Source organism: Rhinoraja longicauda, chromosome 1 (assembly GCF_053455715.1).
Source record: "Rhinoraja longicauda isolate Sanriku21f chromosome 1, sRhiLon1.1, whole genome shotgun sequence".
Classification (NCBI taxonomy): Eukaryota; Metazoa; Chordata; class Chondrichthyes; order Rajiformes; family Arhynchobatidae; genus Rhinoraja; species Rhinoraja longicauda.
The window spans coordinates 7,452,661-7,466,932 of record NC_135953.1 but is presented as its reverse complement, the minus strand read 5'-3'; the positions used below and the strand labels follow the sequence as shown (position 1 = coordinate 7,466,932).

Genomic DNA, 14,272 nt, shown 5'->3' with positions numbered 1-14,272 from the left:
CACCCTGGCCACTCCCTCCTCTCCCCTCTGCCCTCTCCCATCGGTCTGTCTCTCCCAGCTGTTATCAGGCAACTGAATCATCCCACCACAACCAGAGTGCAGTGTTGAACTACTGTTTACCCCTCAGACTATCCTTGATCGGACTTTGCTGGCTTTACCTTGCACTAAACGTTATTCCCGTATCAATGTATCTAAATGGGTCGATTGTAATCATGGATTGTCTTTCCGCTGACCGGATAGCACGCGGCAAAATATTTTCACTGCACCTGACAAAAAACTAAACTGTGCTCAACGAAATTCGGTTGCAATTTTGCTTTTTTTTGGTAAGTAAAATTCTCCTATTTTTCCTTTCAGCGGTGTGGAATTTCCAGCCAACTCAAGAGTGCCACATTCCCCTGCAGATTGGAGACACGGTCCATATCCTCCAAGTGTTCGAGGGTGAGTACACACTCGTTGAAGTTTGAGGCAGGTTAGAGTCATAGTGTGATACAGCGTGGAAGCAGGCCCAACTTGCCCACACCGGCCAACAATGTCCCATCCCACCTGCCTGTGGTTGGCCCATATCCCTCCAAACCTGTCCTATCCAAGTACCTGTCTAGTTGCTCCTTAAAATGGTGGGATAGTCCCAGCCTCAACCACCTCCTCTGGCAGCTTGTTCCATACACCCACCACCCTTTGTGTGAAAAAGTTACTCCTCAGATTCCTATTAAATCTTTTCCCCTTCTCCTTGATCCTATGTCCTCTGGTCCTCGATTCACCTACTCTGGGCAAGAGACTCTGTGCATCTATTCCTCTCATGATTTTGTACACCTCCATATGATCACCCCTCATTCCCTTCCGCTCCAAGGAATAGAGTCCCAGACTAATGGTTGTCGCCCGTTTGTTCATAAGTTCATAAGTTCTAGGAGCAGAATTAGGCCATTTGGCCCATTTAGTCTACTTCGCCATTCACTCATGGCTGATCTATCTCTCCCGCCTAACCCCATTCTCCTGCCTTCTCCCATCACCTCTGACATCCGTACTAATCAAGGATCTATCCATTACTGCTGTAAAGAATGGAACAGAATGAATGCGGAATTAAAACAACGTTCAAACATCATCCAGTTTAAAAACAAATATAAACACATGATTTTTTCTAGGTACAGTGAGGAGGGGGATTAACAGTCACCAGGGGTCTACATATAATAACACATCATTATTTAAATAAGTATATCTATATGAACATATAAGGGTGTATGAGTATTTTTGTATTAATATCTGATACTTGATAAATATTGATTAGGGAATGGGGGGTAGGATTAAATAAATTCACACTTCTTCCTACTCCTTTTCGCACATGTTACGTAATGGATGAAATTCCTTGTATTTTTGTTTCTTTTGTTTTTTAATTGATGTCTTTTAACATGTCCGAAATAAAATAAAATGAAATGAAATGAAATGAAAAAGATATCCACTGACTTGTCCTCCATAGCGTTCTGTGGCAATGAATTCCACAGATTCACCACCAGACTAAAGAAATCCCCCCCTCATCTCCTTCCTGAAGGAACGTCCTTGCAATAGAGTTACCCAGCACGGAAACAGGCCCTCAGATCCATCCCCTCAATACCAACCATGATTACTAGGATGTTACTGCAGATGCTGGTTTACACCGAAGATAGACACAGAATGCTGCAGCAACTCAGCGGGTCAGGCAGCATCCCTGGAGAGAAGGAATGGGTGACGTGTGGGTCTGAAGAAGGGTCTCGACATGCAACATCACTTTTTCCTTTTTTCCAGAGGTGCTGCCTGACCTGCTGAGTTGCTCCAGCAGTATGTGTCGACCTGCTAAGATTAGTTCAATTTGGTTTATTATTGTCGCATGTACCGAGGTCCAGTCAAATGCTTTTTTGTTGTGTGCTGCCATAGAGTGATACAGTGTGGAAACAGGCCCTTCGGCCCAACATGCCCACACCGGCCAACAGGTCCCAGCTACACTAGTCCCACCTGCCTGTGTTTGGTCCATATCCCTCCAAACCTGTCCAATCCATGTACTTGTCTAAATATCTTTTTGCTATTGAGGGCGTGCAGCGTAGGTTTACTCGGTTAATTCTCGGAATGGCGGGACTATCATATGTTGAAAGACTGGAGCGACTAGGCTTGTATACACTGGAATTTAGAAGGATGAGAGGAAATCTTATCGAAACGTATAAGATTATTAAGGGGTTGGACACGTTAGAGGCAGGAAACATGTTCCCAATGTTGGGGGAGTCCAGAACCAGGGGCCACAGTTTAAGAATAAGGGGTAGGCCATTTAGAACTGAGATGAGGAAAACCTTTTTCAGTCAGAGAGTTGTGAATCTGTGGAATTCTCTGCTTCAGAAGGCAGTGGAGGCCAATTCTCTGAACGTATTCAAGAGAGAGCTAGATAGAGCTCTTAAGGATAGCGGAGTCAGGGGGTATGGGGAGAAGGCAGGAACTCCACAATTTGAGATTTGTAATAGAAAAAAATCACACGTGGTTAAAGGCAAATAAACAAAGATGGGTCTTTGTCCCAAACATTATGGAGGGCACTGTACCTGTCTAACTGTTTCTTAAATGTTGGGATAATCCCTGCCTCAACTACCTCCTCTGGCAGCTTGTTCCTCTGGCAGGTATCCAGTCAGAGAAAGGATTATACATGATTACAATCAAGCTGTACAGTCTACAGATCTGGATTAGGACCAAAGGGCACAGCCTCAGAATAAAAGAACGTACCTTTAGAAAGGCGATGAGGAGGGATTACCTTAGTCAGAGGGGTGGTGAATCTGAGGAATTCATTGCCAAGTGAAGGGTATTTTTAAAGCAGCGACTCGTTTAGTTTGTTGTCATGTGTACCGAGGTACAGTGAAAAGCTTTTATTTTAGTTTAGTTTAGAGACACAGCGCGGAAACAGGCCCTTTCGGCCCACCGGGTCCGCGCCGACCAGCGATCCCCGCACAGTAACCCTATCCTATACCCACCAGGGAACAATTTTTACATTTACCAAGCCAATTAAACTACAAACCTGTATGTCATTGGAGTGTGGGAGGAAACCGAAGATCTCGGAGAAAACCCACGCAGGTCACGGGGAGAACGTACAAACTCCGTACAGACAGCACCCGTAGCCGGGATGGAACCCGGGTCTCCGGCGCTGCGTTCGCTGTAAGGCAGCAACTCTACCGCTGCGCCACCGTGACCGCCCTTTTGTTGTGTGCTAGCTAGTCGGCGGAAAGACAATACATGATTACAATCGAGCAGATTGTAATGATTTTGATTATTAAGGCTGTCAAAGGTTTATGGGGAGAAGGCAGGAGAATGGGGTTGAGATTGATGGACACATCAGCCATGATCAAGTGGTGGAGGAGACTGGTTGGCCTGAATGGCCTCATTGTACACCTGTGTCTAAAGGTATGGAGTCTCTCCTACAAAAACCTTATTTTCCCACTGATCCACCTCTGTGTAACTCACTGCACAGGCACTCAGACTAATGGTGTCAAGGATAATTAAAGAAACTATCCCATAGTGGATTCTTATAAGTACCTGGGTGTCCACCTCAACAATAAACTGGACTGGACTGAAAACACCGATGCGCTATACAGAAAGGGCCAGAGCAGACTTTATCTGCTAAGGAGACTCAGGTCCTTTGGAGTGCAGGGGGCATTCCTAAGGACCTTCTACAACACGGTGGTTGCATCGGCCATCTTCTATGGAGTGGTTCGCTGGAGCAGCAGCATCTCAGCGGCAGAAGGGAAGAGACTTGACAAGCTGGTCAGGAAGGCCAGCTCTGTCCTGGGTTGCCCCCTCGACTCAGTGCAGGCGGTGGGAGAGAGGAGGGTGATGCCAAAGCTAACATCGCTGCTGGACAACGACTCCCACCCCATGCAGGACACTGTCACTGCACTGAGTAGCTCCTTCAGTGACAGACTCCTTCACCCCAAGTGCATGAAGGAGAGATACAGGAGGTCCTTCCTTCCCGCTGCTGTGAGACTGCACAACCAGCACTGCTCCCAGCAGACGAGTCAACAATAACAGCTAATAACACACAGAAACCTGATGACAATTTATGTACCTTTTATTTATAATGAATGATCTCTTGCTCTCTTGTTATCCACTTTGCTGCTGTAACACTGTAAATTTCCCCGGAACAAAGGAATAGACAATAGGTGCAGGAGGAGGCCATTCGGCCCTTCGAGCCAGCACCGCCATTCAATGTGATCATGGCTGATCATTCTCAATCAGTGCCCCGTTCCTGCCTTCTCCCCATACCCCCTGTCTCCGCTATCTTTAATAGGTCTATCTAGCTCTCTCTTGAAAGCATTCAGCAAATTGGCTTCCACTGCCTTCTGAGGCAGAGAATTCCACAGATTTACAACTCTCTGACTGAAAACGTTTTTCCTCATCTCCGTTCAAAATGGCCGATCCCTTATTGTTAAACTGTGGCCCCTTGTTCTGGACTCCCCCAACATTAGGAACATTTTTCCTGCCTCTAACGTGTCCAACCTCTTAATAATCTTATATATTTCAATAAGAAACATATGACCTTGTGTTTATGAATTTACTGTTGAGCCAGTATTCTTTGATCTTCTTGGCAGTAATGCTCTTTGCCTTTCTATTTCACAGGTTGGTACAAAGGATATTCCTTGAAAAACAGATCTGTAAAGGTAGGTTTTGATGTTTAACATAGTGATGTTTTCCTTGACCATTTTGAAAATCCTTAGTCAGAAAGTAAACTTGAAGTAATGAAGAAATCAAATTACCCTGAACAACAACTTCCAGAGTGAAAAATATGTGGGGTGGAAATTTGTTCTCAATTGCAGATATAAGCAATTAATAAATTAGTCTCCGGATGTTACAACTGATTGGTCTGAGGAAGGGTCTTGACCCGAAAGTCACCCATTCATCAAAACATAGAAAATAAGTGCAGGAGGAGGCCATTTGGGCCTTCGAGCCAGCACCGCCATTCATTGTGATGATGGCTGATCATCTGCAATCAGTAACCCGTGCCTGCCTTCTCTCCATATATCTATCTGACTCTCTTTTAAATTCACACCCATTCCTTCTCTCCCGAGATGCTGCCTGTCCCGCTGAGTTACTTCAGCTTTTTGTGTCTATCTTCGGTTGCATCAGGGATTTGTTTACCAAAACTCGAGCGCCCAGGAATGAAGGTGGCTCCAGATTGTCCTTATTGTCATTTGTCCTGAAACGGAACAATGGAAATCTTCCTTGCCCATCACTGAGTGAAATATTTTAATTTGTTCATAAATCAGCACCCATTGAATGGCTTGTGTCCTTCCTGTCTGCAGTTAATGATTCTGCCTAACGTCTGCTCTTGTGTTCTCTCCATAGGGAATCTTTCCTGCTTCCATCATTCACATCAAGCATGCGACCGTTGAAATCAGAGGGTGAGTCTCTTTGCTTGGTCCACGTGTGGTGATTTAATTATTGGTAGACGCAAAATGCCGGAGTAGCTCAGCGGGTCAGGCAGCATCTCTGGAGAGAAGGAATGGGTGACGTTTCGGGTCGAGACTCTTCTTCAGACTGATGTCAGGGGAGGGAGGGGAGGGTGCGGGACAAAGATAGGATGTAGTTGGAGACAGGAAGACTAGTGGGAGAACTGGGAAGGAGGAGGGGAAAGAGAGGGACAGAGGAACCATCTGAAGTTTAATTAATGATAAGTTGCCCGTGTGAATCTAATTTTGACCCTGGCCTGTTTATAATGTCTGCTATGGGTTGACCTTACAGGAACTAAAGCTTTTAACCCCAATCTTGAAAGGGTTCAGAAACGATTTACGAGGATGTTGCCAGGACTAGAGGGTGTGAGCTATAGGGAGAGGTTGAGTAGGCTAGGTTTCTATTCCATGGAGCACAGGAGGATGAGGAGTGATCTTATAGAGGTGTAAAAAATCATGAGAGGAATAAATCAGGTAGATGCACAGAGTCTTTTACCCAGAGTAGGGGAATTGAGGACCAGAGGACATAGGGTTCAAGGTGAAGGGGAAAAGATTTAATAGGAATCCGAAGGGTAACGTTTTCACACAGAGGGTGGTGGGTGTGCGGAACAAACTGCCAGAGGAGGTAGTTGAGGCTGGGACTATCCCATTGTTTAAGAAACAGTTGGACAGGTACATGAACAGGTTAGAGGCAGGAAACATGTTCCCAATGACGGGGGAGTCCAGAACCAGGAGTCACAGTTTAAGAATAAGGGGTAGGCCATTTAGAACGGAGATGAGGAAAAACTTTTTCACTCGAGAGTTATAAATCTGTGGAATTCTCTGCTTTAGAAGGCAGTGGAAGCCAATTCTCTGGATGCTTTCAAGAGAGAGCTAGGTAGAGCTCTTAATGTAGCGGAGTCAGGGGGTATGGGGAGAAGGTAGGAATGGGGTACTGATTGTGAATGATCAGCCATGATCACATTGAATGGCGGTGCTGGCTCGAAGGGCCGAATGGCCTACTCCTGCACCTATTGTCTATTGTCTATTGTCTATTGGATATGATAGGTTTAGAGGGTTATGGACCAAGCGCAGGCAAGTGGGACTAGGGTAGCTGGGACATTGTTGGCCGGTATGGGCGAGTTGGGCCGAAGGGCCTGTTTCCACACTGTATCATTCTATGACTCTGTGACTCTAACTCATGGCTGGATCAGAACAAAGGAATTAGCAGTAGAACATGGATTGGTGGTGGAGAGGGTTGGGAGTCTAAAGAATCTGAAGACATTGTGGGCCGAAGGGCGTGTCCTTGTGTTACACTGTTCGGTGCTCTATATATATTTTTTATGTTGCCCCCCCCCCCCCCCCCCATTGCAAATGCAAAGCTCCTCTGAATGTGGCAGTGTTTAGGAAGGAACTGCAGGAGCTGGTTTACACCGAAGATAGACACAAAAAGTTGGAATAACTCAGCAGGGTCAGGCAGCACCTCGGGAGAGAAGGAATGGGTGACGTTTCGGGTCGAGACCCTTCTTCAGACTGAGAGTCAGGCGAATGGGAGAGATGGACAGTGGTATTGAAAGAGATATAGAATAAATGAATGAAAGGATGAGGGGGGATCTTATTGAAACATATAAGATAATTAGGGGATTGGACACATTAGAGGCAGGAAACATGTTCCCAATGTTGGGGGAGTCCAGAACAAGGGGCCACAGTTTAAGAATAAGGGGTAGGCCATTTAGAACGGAGATGAGGAAGAACTTTTTCAGTCAGAGAGTGGTGAAGGTGTGGAATTCTCTGCCTCAGAAGGCAGTGGAGGCCAGTTCGTTGGATGCTTTCAAGAGAGAGCTCGATAGAGCTATTAAGGATAGCGGAGTGAGGGGGTATGGGGAGAAGGCAGGAACGGGGTACTGATTGAGAGTGATCAGCCATGATCGCATTGAATGGCGGTGCTGGCTCGAAGGGCTGAATGGCCTCATCCTGCACCTATTGTCTATTGTCTATTGTCTGATATGCAAAAAAGGAACGATGAAAAAGGAAACGGGCCACTGTTAGCCGGGCGTTGGGTGAAAAGGAGTTACAAACAATGAGACTCAACAAGACGACTTTGAAGTTGGAACATTGACTAGGGAGGGGGAGGGATTTTTACTTTTTTTTTAGATTTAGAGATACAGCGCGGAAACAGGCCCTTCGGCCCACCGAGTCTGCGCCGCTCAGCGATCCCCGCACATTAACACCATCCCACACACACTAGGGACAATTTTTACATTTACCCAGTCAATTAACCTACATACCTTGACGTCTTTGGAGATAGAGGGGATGCAAGGGTTACTTGAAGTTAGAGGAATCAATATTCATACCACTGGGTTGCAATCTCAAACACCATGACTGATTTCATCACATCTGGCTGTCTGTCTTCCACAGCCTCCAACCTTATCGTTCCACAGCCCCGCACGGCCCGTTTTTACCTTCTCCCCAAAACCCACAAACACAACTGCCCTGGCAGACCCATAGTTTCTGCCTGCTCCTGTCCCACGGATATGATTTCCACGCACCTCGACTCCATCCTATCCCCCCCTGGTCCAATCTCTCCCGACCTATGTCCAAGACACCTCGCGTGCCCTTCCTCTCTTTAATGGCTTCCGCTTTCCGAGCCCCCACTCCCTCATCTTTACCGTGGGCGTTCGGTCACTCTACACCTCCGTCCCCAACCAGAAAGGCCTCAAAGGCCTCCGTTTCTTCCTCGACCGCAGAACCATCCAATTTCCCTCTACTAACACTACTCCGCCTAGCAGAGCTGGTCTGCACCATCAACAACTTCTCCTCGGACTCCTCCCACCTCCTCCAAGTCCAGGGTGTAGCTATGAACTCCCGCTTGGGCCCCAGCCATGCCTGCCTTTTTGTAGGGCACGTTGAACAATCCCTGTTCCAGGCGTACACTGGCCCTATCCCCAAACTCTACCTCCGTTACATTAATGACTGCATCGGTGCTACCTCCTGCACCCATGGACTTCATCAACTTCACCACCAATTTTCATCCTTCACTCAAATTTACTTGGTCCATCTGCGCCCAAAATGAGGTGTTCCAATCTAGAACATCCGAGATGTCCTCATTAGACAATAGGTGCAGGAGGAGGCCATTTGGCCCTTCGAGCCAGCACCGCCATTCAATGTGATCATGGCTGAACATTCTCAATCAGTACCCCGTTCCTGCCTTCTCCCCATATCCCCTGACTCCGCTATCCTTAAGAGCTCTATCTAGCTCTCTCTTGAATCCCCAATTCCTTAGGGAACGAGGGTTCCCCTCTCCCGTGATAGATGAGGCCCTCAAGGCCCTGTCCCAGTTCGGCGATTTTTAAGGCAACTGCCGGCGACTGTCAAAGTCGGAGTAGGTCGCCGAAGAGACGGCGACTGGACTCCCGCTACGACAATGTCTACGACAACATAGCACCTAGTTGACGGCAAGCTACCGACAACCGGCAACTCAATCGTCACGACTCACCTACGACAGCGCCTACGACAAGCTACGCCAACCGAAGTCAACCTACCTCCGCCCTCGACAAGCTACGACCCTGTCGATCACATCTGATGGCAGCAGTGGGTAGCCATTTCACGTAACTTTGGCGCCAAAGGCGTGTGGGTAGGGTCTCCGATGATTCTGCATCATGGAGCAACACATGATGGCAATGCTCTTACAAGAAGAACAAGCCCAGCTGCTTGCAGCGGCCCTCATGCTTAAAATTCTGCAAGACAGAAGGACAAGAAGAAGGGGAAGAAGACAATAGACAATAGACAATAGACAATAGACAATAGGTGCAGGAGGAGGCCATTCGGCCCTTTGAGCCAGCACCGCCATTCAATGTGATCATGGCTGATCATTCTCAATCAGTACCCCGTTCCTGCCTTCTCCCCATACCCCCTGACTCTGCTATCCTTAAGAGCTCTATCTAGCTCTCTCGTGAATGCATTCAGAGAATTGGCCTCCACTGCCTTCTGAGGCAGAGAATTCCACAGATTCACAACTCTCTGACTGAAAAAGTTTTTCCTCATCTCAGTTCTAAATGGCCTACCCCTTATTCTTAAACTGTGGCCCCTGGTTCTGGACTCCCCCAACATTGGGAACATGTTTCCTGCCTCTAACGTGTCCAACCCCTTAATAATCTTATACGTTTCGATAAGATCCCCTCTCATCCTTCTAAATTCCAGTGTGTACAAGCCTACAAATCCAGGAAGAGGTGTGTGTGGTTGAAGTCCTTGTCCCTGAAGAGACCCAATGCAGTGCAATGTCAAAATAAATGAAAAGAGTTTGCTTTTCAATGCAGTGCAATGCATGTGCTTATGTTTGTTTTATTGGTCAAAATAAATGAAATTCAAATATTTGAAAGAGATGCCGTGAGAAACTACTCTGAAATACAATAAACTCAAACATCAATCTTTGGTCAAAATGTCCAAAATTTACTTTATTCAAACAAACAAAATTCTTATAAGAGGTGGGTCAGCACCGGCGACAACCTACGTCACCTGGCGCCAACCTACGACAGCGCCCATGTCAGGAGACGTCAAGCTACGCTCATTGGCGTCAAGCCAGCTGTCGCCGGAAATTTTCATGCCTTTGACAAACTTCCGGGACGACCAGAAAAACGCTATGACATTTTGGAGACTACTCACGCCCATGCCCGCGACACCCCGCGACACACCGACGATCGTGCAGTGACAGACTAGTCGCCTTATAAATCGCCGAACTGGGACAGGTCCTTGACTCGTGTCTCCTCAGTACCCCACAGCTCCGCCATTGTTCCCCCCCCCCTAGTCGCAACAGGGACAGTGTCCCCCTAGTCCTTACCTCCCACCCCATCAGCCGTCGCATACAACACATAATCCTCCAAAACTTGTAAACACTGGAATTTATGACTTGGATGAAGCGATTAAAAGTACCATTAGCAAATTTGCAGATGATGCAAAGCTGGGTGGTAGTGTGAACTGTGAAGAAGATGCTATGAGGTTGCAGGGTGACTTGGACAGGTTGTGTGAGTGGGTGGATGCATGGCGGATGCAGTTTAATGTGGATAAGTGTGAGGTTATCCACTTTGGTGGTAAGAATAGGAAGGCAGAGTATTATCTGAATGGTGTCAAGTTAGGAACAGGGGACGTACAACGAGATCTGGGTGTCCTAGTGCATCAGTCACTGAAAGGAAGCATGCAGGTACAGCAGGCAGTCAAGAAAGCCAATGGAATGTTGGCCTTCATAACAAGAGGAGTTGAGTATAGGAGCAAAGAGGTCCTTCTGCAGTTGTACAGGGCCCTAGAGAGACTGCACCTGGAGTACTGTGTGCAGTTTTGGTCTCTAAATTTGAGGAAGGATATTCTTGCTATTGAGGGCGTGCAGCGTAGGTTTACTAGGTTAATTCCCGGAATGGTGGGACTATCATATGTTGAAAGACTGGAGCGACTAGGCTTGTATACACTGGAATTTAGAAGGATGAGAGGAGATCTTATCGAAAGGTATAAGATTATTAAGGGGTTGGACACGTTAGAGGCAGGAAACATGTTCCCAATGTTGGGGGAGTCCAGAACCAGGGGCCACAGTTTAAGAATAAGGGGTAGGCCATTTAGAACTGAGATGAGGAAAAACTTTTTCAGTCAGAGAGTTGTGAATCTGTGGAATTCTCTGCCTCAGAAAGTAGTGGAGGCCAATTCTCTGAACGCATTCAAGAGAGAGCTGGATAGAGCTCTTAAGGATAGCGGAGTCAGGGGGTATGGGGAGAAGGCAGGAACGGGGTACTGATTGAGAATGATCAGCCATGATCACATTGAATGGCGGTGCTGGCTCAAAGGGCCGAATGGCCTCCTCCTGCACCTATTGTCTATTGTCTATTAAAAGGATGAGAGAGGATCTTATTGATCTATTCTCCTCATGATATTATACACTTTAGTTTAGTTTAGAAATGCAGCACAGAAACAGGCCCTTCGGTTCACCCAATCTGCGCCGACCAGCGATCCCCGCACACTAACGCTATCCTATTCACTCATTCGTTCATTCATTCATTCATCCGTTCATTCATCCAACCATTCATTCACTCATTCATTCATTCATTCATTCATTCATTCATTCATTCATTCATTCATTCATTCATTCATTCATTCATTCACTCATTCATTCATTCGTTCATTCATTCATTCATCCATTCATCCATTCATTCATTCATTCATTCATTCACTCATTCGTTCATTCATTCATTCATTCATTCATTCATTCATTTTCACTCATTCGTTCATTCATTCATTCATTCATCCATTCATTCATTCATTCATTCATTCATTCATTCATTCATTCATTCATTCATTCATTCATTCATTCATTCCCTCACTCATTCATTCATTTGTTCCCTCACTCATTCATTCATTCCTTCATTCATTCATTCATTCATTAGCTCATTCATTCAAGATACTGTAGATAGACACAAAACTAGATAGACACAGTAACTCAGCTCTGCTGGACAGGCAGCATTTCTGGATAGAAGGAGCAGGTGATGTTTCAAGTCGAGACCATTCATTCATATGGATTGTATGTAGATAGGGAGTGTTTGGCACAGACATTTTGGGCCGAAGGGCCAGTTCCTGAAACTCTTTCAATCAAAAAATTATTATTCATATTATTAATTAATTATTATTATAAAATACAATACAAAACATTTTAAAAGATAAGCTTTTTTAAAGAATAAGCAGGATTAGGAAAAATATTTTATGACAGGGATGTTTTATAAATTTTTGTGTTTTTGTGTTGAGCTTTATGTTTTTTAAATTTTCAAGTAATCAAGAGAATATCATTTCCACGGAGATGCCCCTGGTCCAAGAAATCACAACCACCTTGAGGGAGTGGTCAAACATCTGGAAGCAGCTGTATGTGGTGAGTAAAGATGTTCCCATCTTCATGCTTGTGCACGACAATGAAGCTTTTGACTAGGCAGGACGGTGGCGCAGCGGTAGAGTTGCTGCCTCACAGCGCCAGAGACCTGGGTTAGAAACGTATTGCCCTTAGGATACACGAAGATGGCCTCCACAGCCGTCTGTGGCAATGAATTCCACAGATTCACCACCCTCTGGGTAAAGAAATTCCTCCTCTTCTCCTTTCTAAATTGATTTGATTGGATAGCAAGCAATAAATCTTTGTTCTATACCTCGGTGCTTGTGACCGTGATAAACCACACCCATACTTGTAATCTAATGGAGAGACACAGCATGTAATCGGCCCCTGCGGCCTACCGATCGACCACCGGAATATACACTGGAATTTAGAAGGATGAGAGGGGATCTTATCGAAACGTATAAGATTATTAAGGGGTTGGACACGTTAGAGGCAGGAAACATGTTCCCGATGTTGGGGGAGTCCAGAACAAGGGGCCACAGTTTAAGAATAAGGGGCAGGCCATTTAGAACTGAGATGAGGAAAAACTTTTTCAGTCTGAGAGTTGTGAATCTGTGGAATTCTCTGCCTCAGAAGGCAGTGGAGGCCAATTCTCCGAATGCATTCAAGAGAGAGCTGGATAGAGCTCTTAAGGATAGCGGAGTTAGGGGGTATGGGGAGAAGGCAGGAACGAGGTACTGATTGAGAATGATCAGCCATGATCACATTGAATGGCGGTGCTGGCTCGAAGGGCCGAATGGCCTCCTCCTGCACCTATTGTCTATTGTTTATTGTTCACATTAGTTCTATGTTATCCCACTCTCTCATCCACTTTCTACACACTGACGGCAACCTGGTGGTTGGTGTTGTGGTACGAGCTGCCGGAGGAGGTGGTTGAGGCAGGGATTATAGCATAGAAACATAGAAAATAGGTGCAGGAGGAGGCCATTTGACCCTTTGAGCCAGCACCGCCATTCATTATGATCATGGCTGATCATCAGCAATCAGTAACCCGTGCCTGCCTTCACCCCATATCCCTTGATTCCGCTAGCCCCTAAAGCTCTATCTAACTCTCTTTTAAATCCATCCGGTGATTTGGCTTCCACTGCCCTCTGTGGCAGAGAATTCCACAAATTCACAAATCTCTGGGTGAAAAAGTATTTTTCTCACCTCATTTTTAATTGGCCTCCTCTTTATTCTTAGACTGTGGCCCCTGGTTTTGGACTCCCCCCAACATTGGGAACATTTTTCCTGCATCTAGCTAGTCCAGTTCTTTTATAATTTTATACATTTCGATAAGATCCCCTCTCATCCTTTCAGTGAATACAAGCCCAGTCTTTCCAATCTTTCATCATATGACAGTCATAGCAACATTTAAAAGACATTTGGACAGGTATATGGATAGGACATGTTTAGAGGGATATGGGCCAAACGTGGGCAGGTGGGACTAATGTAGATGGGTCACCTTCGTCGGCAAGGGCAAGATGGGCTGAAGATCCTGTTTCCATGCGTTATGACTCTGTACTAGAAGGTGGGTCGAGGGTAGATGAGGCACCTTGATCAGCAGGAGGGTGGGCATTGATTAGTACGGGTGTCAGGGGTTACGGGGAGAAGACTGAAGAATGGAGTTGAGAGGGAAAGGTAGATCAGCCATGATTGAATGGCGGAGTAGACTTGATAGGCCGAATGGCCTTATTCTGCTCCTGGAATCCCACCCTACTCAACCTCTCCCTGTAGCTCAGACCCTCGAGTCCTTGCAACATCCACGTAAATCTTCTCTGTACCCACTCCAGCTTGACAACATCTCTCCTGTAACACGCTGCCCAGAACTGAACGCGGTACTCTAAATGCGGCCTCACCAACATCTTAGGCTATAGACAATAGACAATAGGTGCAGGAGTAGGCCATTCGGCCCTTCGAGCCAGCACCGCCATTCAATGTGATCATG

General features: G+C 46.2%; 1 protein-coding gene across 1 annotated transcript in view; it reads left to right on the top strand.

The window, feature by feature from the left end:
- LOC144598346 (dedicator of cytokinesis protein 2-like) overlaps window positions 1–14,272 on the top strand; it is an 894,447-nt gene that overhangs the window by 59,631 nt on the left and 820,544 nt on the right. The window contains exons 2-5 of the mRNA XM_078408406.1: window positions 355–438; window positions 4,618–4,658; window positions 5,344–5,399; window positions 12,231–12,327. Of these exons, the coding sequence (XP_078264532.1) occupies window positions 355–438; window positions 4,618–4,658; window positions 5,344–5,399; window positions 12,231–12,327 (278 nt within the window). The remainder of the gene's footprint in view (window positions 1–354; window positions 439–4,617; window positions 4,659–5,343; window positions 5,400–12,230; window positions 12,328–14,272) is intronic.